The sequence below is a fragment of the Labrus bergylta genome, chromosome 3 (genome assembly GCF_963930695.1).
Source record: "Labrus bergylta chromosome 3, fLabBer1.1, whole genome shotgun sequence".
NCBI classification, from domain to species: Eukaryota; Metazoa; Chordata; class Actinopteri; order Labriformes; family Labridae; genus Labrus; species Labrus bergylta.
In genome coordinates, this window is record NC_089197.1 from 2,666,511 (window position 1) to 2,684,172 (window position 17,662).

The 17,662-nt window shown below is 42.0% G+C and overlaps 1 protein-coding gene across 1 annotated transcript; it reads right to left on the minus strand.

Moving 5' to 3' along the window:
* Positions 1–11,696: 11,696 nt before the first annotated feature.
* LOC136178488 (zinc finger protein 271-like) lies at positions 11,697–17,306 on the minus strand. Its single transcript, XM_065952370.1, has 2 exons — positions 17,008–17,306; positions 11,697–13,849 (listed from the first exon to the last, which is right to left on the minus strand). The coding sequence occupies exons 1-2, from the start codon at positions 17,174–17,176 to the stop codon at positions 12,030–12,032; spliced, it is 1,989 nt and encodes a 662-aa protein (XP_065808442.1). The 5' UTR covers positions 17,177–17,306; the 3' UTR covers positions 11,697–12,029.
* Between the last annotated feature and the right edge of the window lie 356 nt (positions 17,307–17,662).

Sequence of the window (17,662 nt, forward strand, 5' to 3'; positions counted from 1 at the left end):
ATCACGTGTCTGCTCAGCAGGAACGTTGACTCACAACTTGTGTTACACACTCAATGGTCCGGGTGGAAACAGCCCGCTTTAGTTCCCTTTACAGAACACCTCCCCTCCCTTTGACTTGCATTGTAACCACACGGTTGACCGTTTTTCCTTCTTCTTCTTTGGATTTTATTGGCAGCTGGCATCCAAAAAGTTGCATTACTGCCATCTGCTGGATTTAATTATCACTCACATTCCTATATCCTCCTCAATAAACCTGTTCTCAAGAGAGATTTAAACAAGCATCTTCTCCTTTCCCTCTCCCCACACTCTGATGTGGATTCCCTTGTTGTTGATATGTTTGATGATGAAGAAATTCTCCATTGACACTGACTTGCTTACATAATGATCATTTTATTGACAAACAAGTTACAGCATCGCCAGGCTCACCATGGTTTGACCTGGGAGAGACACAGCCAAAAGTGATCTCCCCCCGAACACACAGAAACTCTGGTATTTATGGACACACCCCACAGGAGAACAACATGGGGACATCTGTTTGTTTTCAGGACACCCCTCTTACTACAACTGCGGGGGTTTCTGTCTTAGATATATGTATGTCATAAACTCAAAGGACAACACAGGTCACAGATACAATCTCTTGTCCCGATGTCCCTGGGCAACTCTCTGGACACAGGGGCCCCATTGTACACATTCCACTGAGAGGGCTCCTAAATCTCCTTCAGATACTATCTCCAGATGCGCCCGTTGTAAACTTATAGTATCTCTGTCCTGGTTACAACAGACACTTCAACTCCAAAATACTTTTTACATCTCTTCTTACGAGTCCCTCTCTCTCCATTTCTGACATCATGTTCTGTCTATGTGCTACATACTTTCTACATTTAATAACTACATGTTCAACTGTTTCTGCTAGATTGCATATCTCACAAAGACCAGATGGATGTTTTCCAGTGATATGTAGAGAGCTATTTAAATGACTGTGACTGATTCTTAACCTGGACATTACGACCTCCTCTCTTCTGTTGCTCCCTCTGTATTTTACTTTATCTATTTCCCTCTGAATTGAATATAAATGTCTTCCCTTTGTCTGATTGTTCCGATATTGTTGCCATTCCTGTTTGATTTTACTCCATGTGACTCGTTTCCCCTCTGACTGAGATCATTTGATGTTAATATCAATCCTCTCTTTCTTTACAGCTTCCTTTGCCAACCTGTCCACCTTTTCATTTCCTGCTATACCTGAATGTGCTGGAACCCACATGAACATCACATCTGTCCCCTGTTTAACCACCTGGGAATGTGTAAATATGATTTCATATAATACATCTTGACGACTGTGAGATGATCCTGATTGAATACTGTATAAAGCGCTGACTGAATCACTGCATATCAGCACTTTCCTTCCTTTGATTTGCTCAACACATTCTAATGCAACTAAAATGGCGTACAACTCTACTGTGTACACGTTCAGGAAATCTGACATTTTCTTCACTACTTCAACATGGAGTTTTGGGATAAACAGACCTTTTTCCCACCACCGTATTGCTGTATTTAAAACTTTGGAAACCTATCTTTGTCTGTTTATCCTCATTCACCTCATTGAATAGTGTATGTATATAGTGTATTATGTCCAATGGGTGGCGCTGTTGTACATAATTATCATTGTCTTAAAACTGTAGAAAATACCGGTAGTGACTCTGCGCTGCACAGCTCCTCAGAAATCTCACAGAATAAGAGCAAATGTTCAGGTAAAACAAAAAATATATATTCACATATCATTTATAGACCCTCTAACAATCATATTTTAGTTGAAGGAAATAAATTTGACAACAAAATATATATCTACGATTCCTCACAAAACATGGTTAACAGCTCGGTTGAGTTGCCAGTCTACGCAAACGGCCTGGCTCAAGTCACTCATTTCTTATTTTGTTCACCTTTTCTAACCATTGCTACTCGTTCAATTTGTTGAATGAATTATAAGTTATTAAGATCTTCTCTCTGTGATGTTTACATATGAAAAAACTGAACATTTTGTTGCAGAAATGAAAGAAATCCATTCATGTCTAAAGTAACCCTCAAGAGTCAACCAGCTGGTTGACCTGCACATCTGCTTCCTGATTGGGTAATCCGAAAAAATATAAACTGAAATGTTGCTTAATGAAGAGGCAGGAACACAATTTTACCAACAAATAATTTTTTGCAAATGGATTTCTTAGTGTGGAAGTCAAAGGGTTAAGTAAGCATCCCCACCTGTGGCATTTTCCAGCACTCACAGAGGTAGGATAGGATAGGATAGGATAGGATAATACTTTATTGATCCCCAGAGGGGAAATTCGGGCGTTGCAGCAGCACAGACAAGTAAGCTCAAAATACACATTAAACAGAATAGATAAGATAAATAAAAATAAAAACAGGGGGTATATACAAGTACAGAATGAATGATGAAGTTAACTATGCAGGGAATTGAGACAGTATTTGCAGAAAATGACAAGATAAAGTGACAAGTGATTAAAGTGACTTGGTATGATAAATAGCAGCAAGTAATGTAAACAGCAGAGAAGAGAGGCAGTGTTGTACCACAGTAATGCAGAGTGCAGTTATATAATATAATTGTAAGAGCCAATATGCAAATTATTGATTAATACTAAATATCTAGTTAAAAATGATTAAAATCTCATAACAGTAATTTCATGTAAATTCATAATGTTTAAAATTGTTTTATAGGCATAATTTAGTCATTTATAAATGATAAAAAGGTTATTGTTTATATTTTTGGATGTTTATGTTATGACAGCACTGCGTAGTTAAAGTTGTGACGGAGGTGACGTAAGCAGTTTGGAGTCCGATATTGATAGAAGCTACACAGTTTTTTGACCGTGCGTTAAACCTGTATTTTACTTTTAAGTTTTTTCAGTAAACCTTTAAAACGAAGGAAAGTTGTCCTGTCTTTTCGCTCGCGTTGCAAATACTGTGAGTTGACTCCAAAAAGTGGTACAGAGGACGAAGAAAGAGACGGAGTGCCACGACAATAATGTAGTATAATATAATATTATATAGTGCAATATGAACAATATAATGTAATATAATAGAATGTTATAAAATATAGACTAATATAATAAAAATATATAGAATGTACAGTATATATATATATATATATATATATATATATATATATATATATATATATATATATATTGATGCTAAATAATAATAATACAATAATACAATGTTAGTAATGATAATAATGAAGCAAGTCATGTGGGTAGTGTTTTATGGGGGTGAAGTTTTGTGTCAGGACGGATTGTTATTGTTGTCATAGGCTGCTGTTGTACAGTCTTATGGCAGTGGGCACAAAGGAGCACCTGAAGCGCTCTGTTTTGCACCTGGAGGGATGAGGCGTTGGCTGAAGGAACTGCCCATCTGCCACAGCTCACCATGTAGAGGGCAAGAGGAGTTATCCAGGGTGGATAAGATTTTATCCTTCATCCTCCTCTCACCCACTGACTCCAAAGTGTCCAGATCAAGACCCACTACAGAGCGGGCCTTCCTCACCAGCTTGTTCAGCCTGTTTGCATCACCAGTCTTGATGCCATCCCACCAGCACGCCACAGCAAGAAAGAGGGCACTAGCCACCACAGACTGGTAGAAGGTCTTCAGGAGTCTGTTGCAGACACTGAACAGTCCTCTGTACTCCTTCTCGTCGTCATCAGTGATGCACCCAACAATGGAGGAGTCGTCGGAAAACTTTTGAGGTGGCAGGAACCAGAGTTAAACCTGAAGTCTGATGTGAAGAGAGTGAAGAGAAAAGGTGCCAGAACAGTTCCTTGAGGTACTCCTGTGTTGCCCGTCACTACATCAGAGACACAGCCGTCGACTCTGACATACTGTGGCCGGCCCGTGAAGTAGTTGAAGATCCAGGCTGAGTTGTCAGGGCGCAGCTGCATATCCAGCAGTTTGTCCCTCAGGAGGCAGGGCTGGATGGTATTGAAAGCACTGGAGAAGTCAAACAACATGACTCTCACAGTGCTTCCCTGCGTCTCCAGGAGTGACAGGGCTTTGTGGGTCAGGAAGATGATAGCGTCCTCCACACCAATGTGCCTCTGATATGCAAACTGCAACGGATCCTGGAAAGCAGTGAGCAGGGTCCTCAGGTGCTGGAGAACCAGCCTCTCAAATGTCTTCATGACATGTGACGTGAGTGTCACAGGTCTGTAGTCATTGAGAGCGCTGGGACGACCTTTCTTTGGAACTGGGACGATGCAGGAGGTCTTCCACAGGTCAGGCACCTTCATCAGCCTCAGGGAGAGGTTGAAGAGGTGCTGAAAGACTCCTGCAAGCTGCCCAGCACACACCTTGAGGATCCTGGGACTGATGTTGTCTGGTCCACTAGCTTTTCTGATGTGGAGTCTGGAGAGTTCTCTTTGTACCTGGCTGGTAGTAAGAGTTAGAGTGGGACAGTGAGCGGGGGAGGGGTGTAGAGAACTGTCTATTGTCATGCAGGTCCTTAAGGGAGGGAGCAGGGGGTTGAGGGTGAGGGTGGGCTGTCCTTTGAAGTTGCTGGTGAGGAGCTGAGAGAGGGGGGGGTGAGGTGGTTAGGACCTTGATGGGAGGAAGAGCAGAGTCTCCAGCAGAGGTGTGAATGGGGGCTGAGGTGGTGGGGGGAGACCTAGACCCACTATTCGAGCTCACTGGGTCGGGGGATGTGTCAAACCTACTGAAAAAAAGGTTCAACTCAGCAGCAAATACTGGGTCTCCTTTAATTCTGGGTTCCGGCCTGCTGCAGCCCGTCATCTGCTTCATGCCATTCCACACCTCCTTTGAGTTGTTCATCTTGGCCTCAGTCTTGTCCTTGAAGTTGTTCTTGGCCTCTCTCAGCTTCTTCTTTAACTCCTTTTGGACAGCCTTGAGCTCCTCACGATCCCTAGTCATGAAGGCCCTCTTCTTTCTGTTGAGGAGAGCTTTAATGTCTTTATTGATCTATGGTTTGTTGTTTGAGAAGCAGCAGACCTTTTTGGTAGGGACTATGGTGTCCTCACAGAAACGGATGTAGTCTGTAATACAATGAGACAGACCTTCAATGTCATCACCATATTCCTCCTTAAACAGTTCCCAGTCTGTGACATTGAAGCACTCCTGCAGGGCCTCCTCTGTATCCTTAGACCAAACCTTCAAAGTCCTTGTGTTGGCCACCTGCTGCACTCTTAATTAATCCAGTGCATGTTCAGGTGTCATTGAGATTTTCTTTATTTTGAATTCTGACTGCAGGATTCTTATTAAGGGTTAAAGGTTTTCAGTTAAATAAACCTGGACCTGATCTGACTGTGGTCGCTCTGCATCAGGATCTGCTGAGTTCCTTTTCTTTACCAAAAGAGACTTTAGACAGTCGACACAAAATAACAAGTAGATGAAAGTCTTTCTCACTCTACATCAGTTTATTTATTACAAGGTTACTGTGGCCAAAGGAGCCAATTTGGGTTGTTTGTTGTTGCTCCACCTCGGAACATGAATTACACGTTTTAGCGCACGCGTCAGTTTGTAGAATGACTTGTTATTCTTTCTGTGAAGTTTGGGGATGCTTCTTTTGAAACATTAATATTTTGCTTCAAACTTAGTTCATGACTTATTATCGCATTACAAATTATATTTTCCTTCATAAGAAACTTGAAAGGAGCAATATGTAACTCTTACACCTAGTGTTTAAAACTGGTACTGCAGTCCAAATTCAAAATAACTGATAATTAGATAAATACGAAGCGTACGACGGAGGATTAGGGCCACGTCATTTTTTTTTTTAATTTCGAGATTAAAGTCGTAAATTAACGAGTTCGAGACCAGCCTGCACAAAAATGATGAGAGGAGAACCCTTAAAGTCTTTAAAGAATAAAGTCATTATTTTATCTATATCAGAAGAGCATCCTGTTCTCAGATGACAAACATGGATCATCTTGTCCTAAATGTTTCAATAATAAGGAAATAGGATACTTCCTTGTGTAGTCAGTAAAAACAGTTCAAGAGAAGTTTTCACTTCAACTTGCAAGACCTTGTTTATCTGTAAAATGATGAACAGGACACAAACTGTCTCTACACATGAGACACTTTAACAAGGCAGACCGATAACAGACACAAATAGTTGTTTTGGGGCTTTACTTATGCAGATATGAAACTACACATGCATCATCATCTTCACATTGTCTTTAAAATATCAGCACCCTGAAAAGAAAGAAACTGTGGCTTTTCCGAATAAAATAGGTAGGCTACTTTAAGAGTTCTACTTTCATCATTTTCACGCAGGCTGGTCTCCAACTCCAACAAAAGTTTCTTTCCGTGAAGAGCCGCCCTCTCTCCTGTCTGCTCTGTGAGAAGTTCAGCCTGAACACCTCAAACACTCACAGACAGACACACTTACACCTCAAACACTCACGGACAGACACACTTACACCTCAAACACTCACAGACAGACACACTTACACCTCAAACACTCACAGACAGACACACCTACACCTCAAACACTCACAGACAGACACACTTACACCTCAAACACTCACAGACAGACACACCTACACCTCAAACACTCACAGACAGACACACTTACACCTCAAACACTCACAGACAGACACACAGAGAGACTGAAAATGTCTCCACTGTCTTTATTCGTCTTCTTACTGATTTCTCGTGTCTTTGGTTTGAATGAGGCGATGTCCGCGCATGCACCGAGGATGAGATTCTCAAACACAGGTAGGAATTCTTCTTCTTCTTCTTCTACATCTGCAAATCATTTGTGTGGATGATTCCTTTAGAGGTGACAGGACGAGTTTTGGTCAAACGAGTGACAGTGTGATGAAGCTGCAACTTTAGGGGAGACCGGGGTCGGTTGTCACACTTTTCACTCTCTTCTCAGAGTGGAGAGGGAGCAAGGAGGAGCAGTACATGAAAACAGACACTTTTTTCGGACTTTAGCTATTGTGAACGTACAAAAGTAGGTACATAGATTAAATATACGAACCCCAAAAAGGGCAGAATATGGGCTCTTTAAATGTATCATCTATTGTATTTGGTTTGAAGTCTCTATCGCTTGCATTTCTCTCAATTTCCAAACAGTACACAGTTAGAAGTTATCTTCTTCAGACTATAATTAAAGCAGTTTTCTCACTTGTGTCTCCGTCCGTGTTCTGCTATCTTGGCTCTGTCCGACGCCATATTTCAGTCTTTACGACATTCTTAGGTTTAAGTAACTTAAAGTAATGCATAATAGATCTATAGTTAATTCTTCTTCTTTTTTAATTATTTACCAGGTTTACACCACATGAGGGATTTCCTACCTATAGTAACAATCCGAAACTGAAACTCCTCTCCACCTTGTGTCTTCGCTGCCGTTCCCCCTTGGACGCATGAGTTTTCCAAAAGTCTCCTTCAAGCAGCTTCTCCTCCAAGTCAGCATTGTGAGATCTTGGGATCTGTATATCCAGGGCCTTACCGGCTGCATATGCGTCTTCATAGATGTCTATTTGGTCTTTTTCAAACACCCTGAGCTCTCTGGGTAGATTATGTGGGATTTCACCTGTCTTTCCTGCAAGTGTTTTCTGATTGGGTGCAGTCGGTTTCGTTCCTGTTGGATTTGAAGTCCTGTTCAAAAAAGATTCTTGTGCCCTGCAATAGGATTTCTCTTTTCCCCCAAGCCAATCTGTTGTCTTGTGTCCTAGTCAACCAAAGAGACAACAATCGAGCGTGGTCGAGGGCCAGAATACGGTACAGAGCACTATGTGAGCACAGCAGCTATTAAGACAACATCCACTAATGCAATTTTAATAGAAGCTGACGAGACACCTCTAGAGTTAAGGAGAGAAAAACTTACACTTGTGTACTGGTGGAGAGGAAGACCCTTATGGAGTTAGATGACTTAATCAGATTGACTGATAGCTAGGCTAATCGCTGTCTGCGCAGATGCAACGCTAAAGTGATCACATTAAATCATACCCTTGAATCTACTCTACTGTAATTGGCTGAATAGGAAGGAGACATCTGATTGGCTACAGAATTTCCCTGCTGAACAAAATGCATTTGTGAATCTAACCACGGCAGAGGAGTCACAAAAATCCCACACACAAATGCAGTGAGGTTCACAAGTGACAGTTTGTAAATGCAGACTGAACAGTTTATACATTTGTGGATTTCTATTACACATATACAAAACTATAAACATTTGTGTGTGAATCAGAAATACATTTGTGAATCTTATTTTTTTATTTGTGGATTTGTTTTAAATTTATATAGAATGAAGAATATTTGTGTGTGCATTGAAATACATTTGTGAATTCTTCTGTGTGCATTTGTGAATATTGAGACTGATCTCACTCCATAGACCCTGCAACAAAGACTATCCAGAGTTGTTGGGAATACTCCAGGTTCCAGAGGTGAGGATTTGGATGGAAAAGGAATGACTGTGCAAAAACATATATGCAGAGAAAATCCCTCAACATCAGTTGGACTGTGAAGAAGGAAAAGTCTGGTATATCCCCCATCATGGTGTTCACCATCCCAGGAAGAATCATTTGCAGGTTGTGTTTGTGAAACAGGACCAGTATGCAAAAAGAAGGTGGAGACAGGTTCAATACATCTGGGATCTGTTCTGGAAGCGGTGGGTTCAGGAGTGCCTCCCTCTGCTTCAAGAACGGCAAAAGTGGAACAGACAAAGGAGGAGTCTTGTGCCTGGAGACATTGTCATTGTCATGGATTCAACTGCCCCTCGTGGCTCTTGGCTGCTCGGCCGAGTGATCGAAACATTTCCTGACAAACATGGTGTTGTTCGGTCTGTTCGCCTTAAAACAAAGTCTAATGTGTTGGAAAGACCAGTCACCAAACTTTGTCTATTGAATGCAGCTGAAGATGTTTATTGATAATGCATTAATGGCATTGTTTTTGTTTGTGGCTCTTTGTTTGTATTTTGTGAATTGTTAGCTCCACTTGTCACTAACAATTAGGGACCGGAGTGTAAGAGCCATATTCATGTTTTTGGGTCAAGCTGTAAATCATTTTCATGATTGTGCCACTGGGTGTCGCTGTCCTATTGTTTCAGTCACAGGTATATATGTATGTCACTTGTCAAGGTACGGGAGGTGTTCGACCCCGGAAGGGTTTATGGTTTTTGACCGCTGAGGCGGCAGGCGGCATGGAGAAACCGCAGCTGTATTGTTTGTTTGTTTGTTTAGTTCAAAAGAATGGAAACTGATGGACGCTGTATTCACTTCATGGTGCTGCAATAAATGGATTGTATTATGCTGCAAACCAAAGTCACGACTGCAGAAATCTTATTGATCGACAAACAGCAAACGGTATCGTATTGACCTACGACAGTACGGCGCGTCAGCCAGGTCACTCCTGGGAGTCAAAACAAAACGGCAGCTTTAGTATTAGACTAAGCTTCTATAGTGTCCCTCGTGTATGTTTTGTTTCGAGTGGGCGCGAGCCGTCGGCAGGTTTCACCCATTCCTCCATCTCCAAGTTCTCCTCGATCGTCTTCAGGATGTCTAAACTGATCGCGGTGCTGTGGGGGACGCACTGAGGAGAAACACAGACGAGCTCTGATGGAACAAACACCACATGACTTCAAATAACACGTGAACTTTATCATTCATGTGGAGGCAGAGCAATAACATAGAACACCTTGTTCTGGCTTCTGACCTTACAATAAACTACAAATACACCAGCTGGTACCAGGAGATACGTTTCAAATAATTCACTACACATGAAATAAAACAGCAGCTGTGGTTTGAGCATCACTTCAGAGAACATGCGTCTCTGAGTCTAAATGTTAAACCTGCATCAACAAAACGAGGTGTAATGCCTGCCCCTAAAAAAAATTAGCTTTCATAGGATTGTTACTCATACACAGAAACCATTGTCAAAATCCCAAGTCAAGTCTGCCACTGATTAAATACCAAGTTTAAAAACCAACTTAACCAAACGTCTCAGAAAATGTAATGTAACAAGGTAATCAGTCCAACAAACAAAGAAAATATGCTGCTTTACTTTACAAGCTTTATGGAGACACCCCAACACCTACACTAATAACTAACTCACCTAAGCCTCACTTCTTCAATGGCTTGTCGAGCTCGAGGCGTCTCCCAAACTCGGACACCATCCCTGAAGACCACTGACCTAGTCACCTGAAACACACCGAATTTGGTGCACCCCCTCCCCAGAGTTACCACCAAAAATAAAAAAGGCAAAATAACAAAGTGGCAAGTCCTGCTTGCCTGGCGGCTTGCTGATCAGGGTGCTCAAAAATAAAACTCTTGTCAAACAAACCTTGTTACACCATTGTAATTTGAAATATCAATTAATCAAAATGACGGTCAAACTAACAAGTACAACTAATGCTCTGAAGAAAGTCAAATCTTTAAATCTTCAAACAAATTGTACCAGTAACAAGTCAGAGAGGTTACTTACCACTCTGCACAGATCAAGTTCCAAACAAACTACACAAACAATCTGATACACAACTAATTAGATTTACAACTACCAAGTATCAAGCCAAATCCAAGTTCAGAAGTCAGACCAGCCCCATTTTCTCACAACCCAGGAAAAGCCTCCTAATCAAAGAAATGTGCAAACTGTAAATCAGTGGTGATTGTAATGGTGAATGTGTGTAGTGTTGACGAGAGAGAGACAGAGAATAAGAAGCCACTTTAAATACTGAGGCCCTGTGTGCCCAGGTGCACAAAATCAAATGAAGTGGCTCCGCCCCTCTTTACCTGAAGGCAACCTGAGTGGGGAGAAACACAAGGCAGCAGAAAGAGCACTGACTGGGTGTGTGGTTATGGTGCACCACAAAGAGTGCACAGTGATCTGGGTCGGAACTTCGAGTCCGAGGTGTTCCAGAAAATGGGCTCACTGTTATTGAGAAAATGCACAACACACCTTTTCGACCACAGTCTGATGGACCGGTAGAAAGATTTAACTCCACCCTGCAGAAGATTCTGGCCACAACAGCCGAGCGCTGACACGGGGACCTTAGGATCCCCTACGCTGTCATGGCTTACAGAGCAACCAGGCACAGCGCTACCAGTTTCACACCCAACTTCATGATGTTCAGCCGTGAAGTTAGTGAACCGGGGGACCTGGTAACTGGCCTGCCCCCGACCCTTAAACAGCTCCTTCTTCCCCTGAGTATGTCCAGCAAACTCCGGGAGAGTCAGAGTGGAGTTGGCTCATCGGATTGCCAGAGATGCAGTGGGGGAGTCAGTGAAGCAGCGAAAAGGAAGCCAAAGAGAGAAATGATAACAGAACAAATATACACACAATTGAAGTGTTTTTTCCATATACCATTTAGTTATACACTGAAGGCTGTAATGCATTTCTATTGTTTCTTCTAACAGTATGTTGAGTAAATCCAGAATGCCAGATGACATCTACAAGTGTTGTCATTCACTTTGTGATCAAAGGCTGCAGCAGTTAGGTGCCCAGTGGCCTCTGCACTCTTAATTAATCCTGTGCATGTTCAGGTGTCATTGAGATTTTCTTTATTTTGTATTCTGACTGCAGGATTCTTATTAAGGGTTAAAGGTTTTCAGTTAAATAAACCTGGACCTGATCTGACTGTGGTCGCTCTGCATCAGGATCTGCTGAGTTCCTTTTCTTTACCAAAGAGACTTTAGGCACTCGACACAAAATAACACAAGTAGATGAAAGTCTTTCTCACTCTACATCAGTTTATTTATTACAAGGTGACGCGTGAGCTGTCTGAAGAACTTCTGCGAACCAACACAGAGGAATCCAAGGAAAAAGAGTGACAGAAAGAAGAAGATATCAGCAGAGAAGAAGAATCCTTACACTGTAACTGTTTCATATAAACACTTTAAATTCAAACGTCATAGCTGATCCCAACTTACTGGTTCATATGTCAGCAACAAAACATCAATGTCAAAAAAGTAGAGACAGATTTATGTATTTTATCTCTTTTTTGTCTTATATACACATTAGTGATGTGAAGTTGGAATCCTTTGGATCAGTTTTACCATTGCACAGAATTAGCATTTCTCTCCTGTGTGAATCATCATGTGTGTGGTCAGAGTCTCTTTCCGGTTAAACCTTTTACCCCACTCGGAGCAGCTGAAGGGTTTCTCTCCTGTATGAACTAACATGTGTTTTGTCAGATTTCCTCCTAGGTTAAAACTTTTACTGCAAACAGAGCAGCTGAAGGGTTTCTCTCCTGTATGAACTAACATGTGTGTGGTCAGAGTCTCTTTACTGTTAAACCTTTTACCACACTCAGAGCAGCTGAAGGGTTTCTCTCCTGTATGAACTAACATGTGTTTTGTCAGACTTCCACTTTGGGTAAAGCTTTTACTACAAACAGAGCAGCTGAAGGCTTTCTCTCCTGTATGAACTAACATGTGTGTGTTCAGACTTTGTCTATGGGTAAAGCTTTTACTGCAAACAGAGCAACTGAAGGCTTTCTCTCCTGTATGAACTAACATGTGTGTGGTCAGAGTCTCTTTCCGGTTAAACTTTTTACCACACTCAGAGCAGCTGAAGGCTTTCTCTCCTGTATGAACTAACATGTGTCTAGTCAGACTTCGTCTATGGGTAAAGCTTTTACTGCAAACAGAGCAGATGAAGGCTTTCTCTCCTGTATGAACTAACATGTGTTTTGTCAAACTTCCTCTTTGGGTAAAGCTTTTACTGCAAACAGAGCAGATGAAGGCTTTCTCTCCTGTATGAACTAACATGTGTTTTGTCAGACTTCCACTTTGGGTAAAGCTTTTACTGCAGACAGAGCAGCTGAAGGGTTTCTCTCCTGTATGAACTAACATGTGTTTTGTCAGATTTCCACTTTGGGTAAAGCTTTTACTACAAACAGAGCAGCTGAAGGGTTTCTCTCCTGTATGAACTAACATGTGTTTTGTCAGATTTCCTCTTAGGGTAAAGCTTTTACTACAAACAGAGCAGCTGAAGGCTTTCTCTCCTGTATGAACTAACATGTGTTTTGTCAGACTTCCACTTTGGGTAAAACTTTTACTGCAAACAGAGCAGCTGAAGGGTTTCTCCCTTGTATGAACTAACATGTGTTTGGTCAGATGTTGTCTTTGGGTAAAACTTTTACTGCAAACAGAGCAGCTGAAGGCTTTCTCTCCTGTATGAACTAACATGTGTGTGGTCAGATGTTGTCTTTGGGTAAAACTTTTACTGCAAACAGAGCAGCTGAAGGGTTTCTCTCTTGTATGAACTAACATGTGTTTGGTCAGATGTTGTCTTTGGGTAAAACTTTTACTGCAAACAGAGCAGCTGAAGACTTTCTCTCCTGTATGAACTAACATGTGTGTGGTCAGATTCCCTTTCTGGTTAAATCTTTTACCACACTCCGAGCAGCTGTGTTGTCTCTTACCAGTCTTTAGTTTCTTGTTTTTCAAGTTTAATTCTGACAGATCTTCTCTTGTCTCTTTCCAATCATCACTGTCAACAGTCTCAGGTTCACCAGAGTCTTCAGTCTCGACCTCAGTCTCTGGTTGTAAACGTCTCTCTGGATCTGAGTCTCTATCTGGTTCTGCTCCTCCACAGTCCTCTCCATCAACTCCTGTTTCCATCTGTTCAGTTTGTCTCTGATGAAGCTGTGAGGACTGAGGTTTCTCTTCATCATCTTCACTCTTCACAGAGACAGGAGTGAAGGGGAACTTGGTGGTATCAGCCTCCTCCAGTCCTTGAAGCTGTTCTTCCTCCTGACTGATCCACAGTTCCTCATGTTCTTCTTTAATGTGTTGGGGCTTAGTGTCCTCCTGGTCCAGAATGTGGCTCCACTCCTGCTGCTCAGGTGGAAGCTCTTCTTTACTCACCAACAGCTGCTGGACATCTGCAGGACACAGTAAACAAACATTAACGGTACTTAAACTGCTTTTTAAATATTAATAAGGGCTGTCAAATGATTTCATTTTTAAAGGCTGAAAATCAATAGTTTACTAGAATTGATCACATTTTAATCATGTTTGGAATTCACTCATTTTGCATTTAAAAAACGTTTTTAATGCTTTTATTTTGTAATGCCTTAAGCTGAGGTTACTTTACTTCCTCTTCGGATACAAACCTACCTTTATTTTGAAAGAAAATAAGGAACTTGTCTAAGGCTGTGAAGATTGAGGTTTCTCATCATCATTAAGTCCTGGAGAGCGGGCAGCCAAGGTTCGAAGCCGACCTGTGGCTCCTTTCCAAAACGGACTATGATCAGACAGTATGTTGAACAGAAAGGCTGGCGTTATGTAAATGAGCCATGTGCTGCTGATCACTTCCTGATTATGTCAGATACTACCTCTTCACACACCAAAGTGCTGAGCTAGCTCAATCTTTAGGAAAGAATAAGATATGTGTCCAACAGAGAGTTTTTGCAATTAAATTGCAGAAATTGCAACAATTATTTGCATTTTTTTTAAATACAAAAAAATCAAGACTTTTTTCACACACTTTGATGTAGGGATGTAATGATTCACGATACGATTCACGAGACTGGGTTCGCGATACGATTCTTTCACGATTTATTTTACAAATTGAGACTGAAGAAACATTTTGAAATAACTGAAAAAGATTCCTTTAATTTATTCATGAAAACACCATGGGGGGGGTGGGGGGCACAGACCCTTAAAGGGATCATGGTGTTCATGTGTTTCTTTGAATAACAGCAGTCAAAACAATTATTTCAACTTTTAACGGTCTGTCTAGCTTAGTTTTTGTTCCTGCAACTCCCTTTTCTGAGCGCACATGAATGCATCTCTCATTATCTGAGCACCCCTGAATGCAGCATGGTCACAGCACATTTTCTGAGTAATGGCAGAGAGAGAGACATGCCCAGAAAAGTCTGAAGTAAGCTAAGCAGCCTACTTTATTTTCTGATGGTTCTTGAGGACTTTTTATTATTGTGCACACCCAGGCCTCCGCTGGTGAAAGTGTGCTCACCTGTGTGTGTGTGCAAGTGTCTGTGTGTGTGTACAGTGTAGTGTCTCAGCTACAGACATCACACCCCCAGTCTCTTATTCTCATCTCAGGAGACTTGAATCACGCTTCCCTGTCTGCCACTCTCCCTACTTTCACTCAGTATGTTGACTGCCATACCAGGGACAATAAAACTTTGGACTTACTGTATGCAAACACCAAGGATGCATACAGATCATCACCCCTCCCCCCCACTGGGCCGCTCAGACCACAACCTGGTGAGACTGCATTCCATTTACATACCTATGGTGAAAAAACAACCCCCCACAACCAGGTATGTGAAGAAGTGGTCTAAGGAGGCCACTGAGGCGCTGCAGGACTGCTTCGACACCACTGACTGGGAGGTGCTGAGAAGCCCACATGGGGAGGACATCGACGGTTTAACCCACTGCATCACAGACTACATAAACTTCTGTGCTGAGAACACTGTACCCACCAAAAAAATACAGTGTTTCTCAAACAACAAACCCTGGGTGACCCCTGAGCTGAAAACCCTGCTCAATGAAAAGAAGAAGGTTTTAAGAGCTGGAGATAGAGAGGAGCTGAGGAGGGTGCAGAAGGAGCTCAAAAAAATCAAGGAGGGGAAAGCCAGCTACCGGGCAAAGATGGAGGAGCATTTAGAACAGAAAAATGCAAGAGATGTCTGGAGGGGCCTGAATAACATCTCAGGTCACAGCAGAAGGCGTGGGAGGGGCCCTGAAGCAGGAGACAGGGAGTGGGCAAATGAACTGAATCTGTTCTTCAATAGATTTGATTCTGCTCCCAACCCCACCTCCACCCTCCAGAACGCAGACCAACCCGCTTTTTAGACACTCCATCTGACTACCCTGAGTACCCTGCCACCCCCCTCAACAACCCTCTCCTACCCCTCTTCCTCCTCCACCGATGGCCTCTCCATAACAGCTGATCAGGTGAGAAGTGAGTTGAGGAAGATCAAGGCGAGGAAGGCCAAAAGGTCCGACAGCATCAGCTCCAGACTCCTGAAGGACTGTGCAGACCAGCTCTGTGAGGTTCTTCTGCACATCTTCAACCTTTTAATATTACACACCTTAAAGTTTGGGGATCTGGTAGAATTTAAGACTACACAAATAATGTGTAAAGCAAAAAATAAACTGCTACCTGTAAACAGACAAAAAGTGTTCAAAGACAGAGAGGGGGGTTATAACTTTAGAGGGAAACTAAACTTGAAACAGCATTATGCTCGGACCAATTTAAAAAGTATGTGTATTTCCATTTGTGGGGTGGTTTTGTGGAATGGTCTTGACGAAACAATTAAACAAAGTATGAATATAATGCAATTTTTTTTTTAAATGTACAAAAGATATATCTTTGAAAAGTACAGAAATGAGGAAGGAGAATGTAAATCTCACAGCTGTTAATGGCGCCTGTTCATTTTGTTCTGTTTTTCTTAATCACTCGATTGGAGTATTTTTTTTGTATTGTCTGTTTAGTTTATTTGATTGGATTTTGCATTTGTTAATGGTGAAGAATGGGGGTAGGACTTGACAAGCCTAGGCTTCTTCCTATTCCTTTTTGAACGAGTCAAATGTGTATTATATTGAAATTGGCTTTTTCTTTTATTTTTATTTTAATAAAATGTGTGTGTGTATATGTGAATGTGCATCGTGCGCGACACAGAGAGCAGAGGAGAATGGTAAACGACCATGTAGAGACAGACGACATGATGCCGTCGTGTAAAGAAGATAGAATAAACTATCGTTTCTGAAGTGGAGGCTGGCTGGACCGCAGTCTGATGCAGAGGGTGGCCTGAAGTTTGTGTGCCCAAAGATACAATTGAATAGCATATTGTTAAGGTTTCTAAAACGTATCTCCAATAACCAGATCCGTTGCTGGATTCAATAGGTGAAGACTTAAAGAGTCTTTTAGTCCAGTAAACTCAATGATGTTGTTAGCAGGAGCTAGCTGCAGCTAACACTGTGCTGTGTGCGTCTGTGGAAGTTAGCTAAAGGCTCTGCTATCTGAAACATGAGCAGGAAACACGTTTCCAGCAGTGGAAAGAAAACCAACCTGTTCTCTGTAGCTTGATTTCAGGAGTTAAAATCACATCCAGCAGTTTTCTTTGTCGGTGGAGCTCCTCTTCGTATCCACTTGTTGTTCTTTCTTCTGTTATATCTCTGATAACCGCAGCGAGCAGCCGTCGACTGAATAACTCTTTAAGATCCTTAAACCCGGCCATCTTACACACATCCAAGAGTCACAGAGGGGAAACTCAACTCAGCGCTGACGTCTTTACAACTTTACTCTGATCATCTACTGTTACGTTAGCACCCTAACGATCATTAATAAACACACGGAGAATCACGTGTCTGCTCAGCAGGAACGTTTACTCACAACTTGTGTTACACACTCAATGGTCCGGGTGGAAACAACCCGCTTTAGTTCCCTTTACAGAACACCTCCCCTCCCTTTGACTTGCATTGTAACCACGCGGTTGACCTTTTTCCCGCCACCATATTGCTGTATTTAAAACTCTGGAAACCTATCTTTGTCTGTTTATACCAAGGGGCAACCTCCGGTCTCGAAAAATGAAGCCTATGCGGAAGTACAAAAAACTGCAGTTCCTCGAGGTTCCTCTTGAGGCTGGCTGCAGAAGCGCCGGAAGTGCCATAAGCCCACAGCCAAAAAAGCCCGTTTTTACCACAGGAATCAACATGTTTACAGC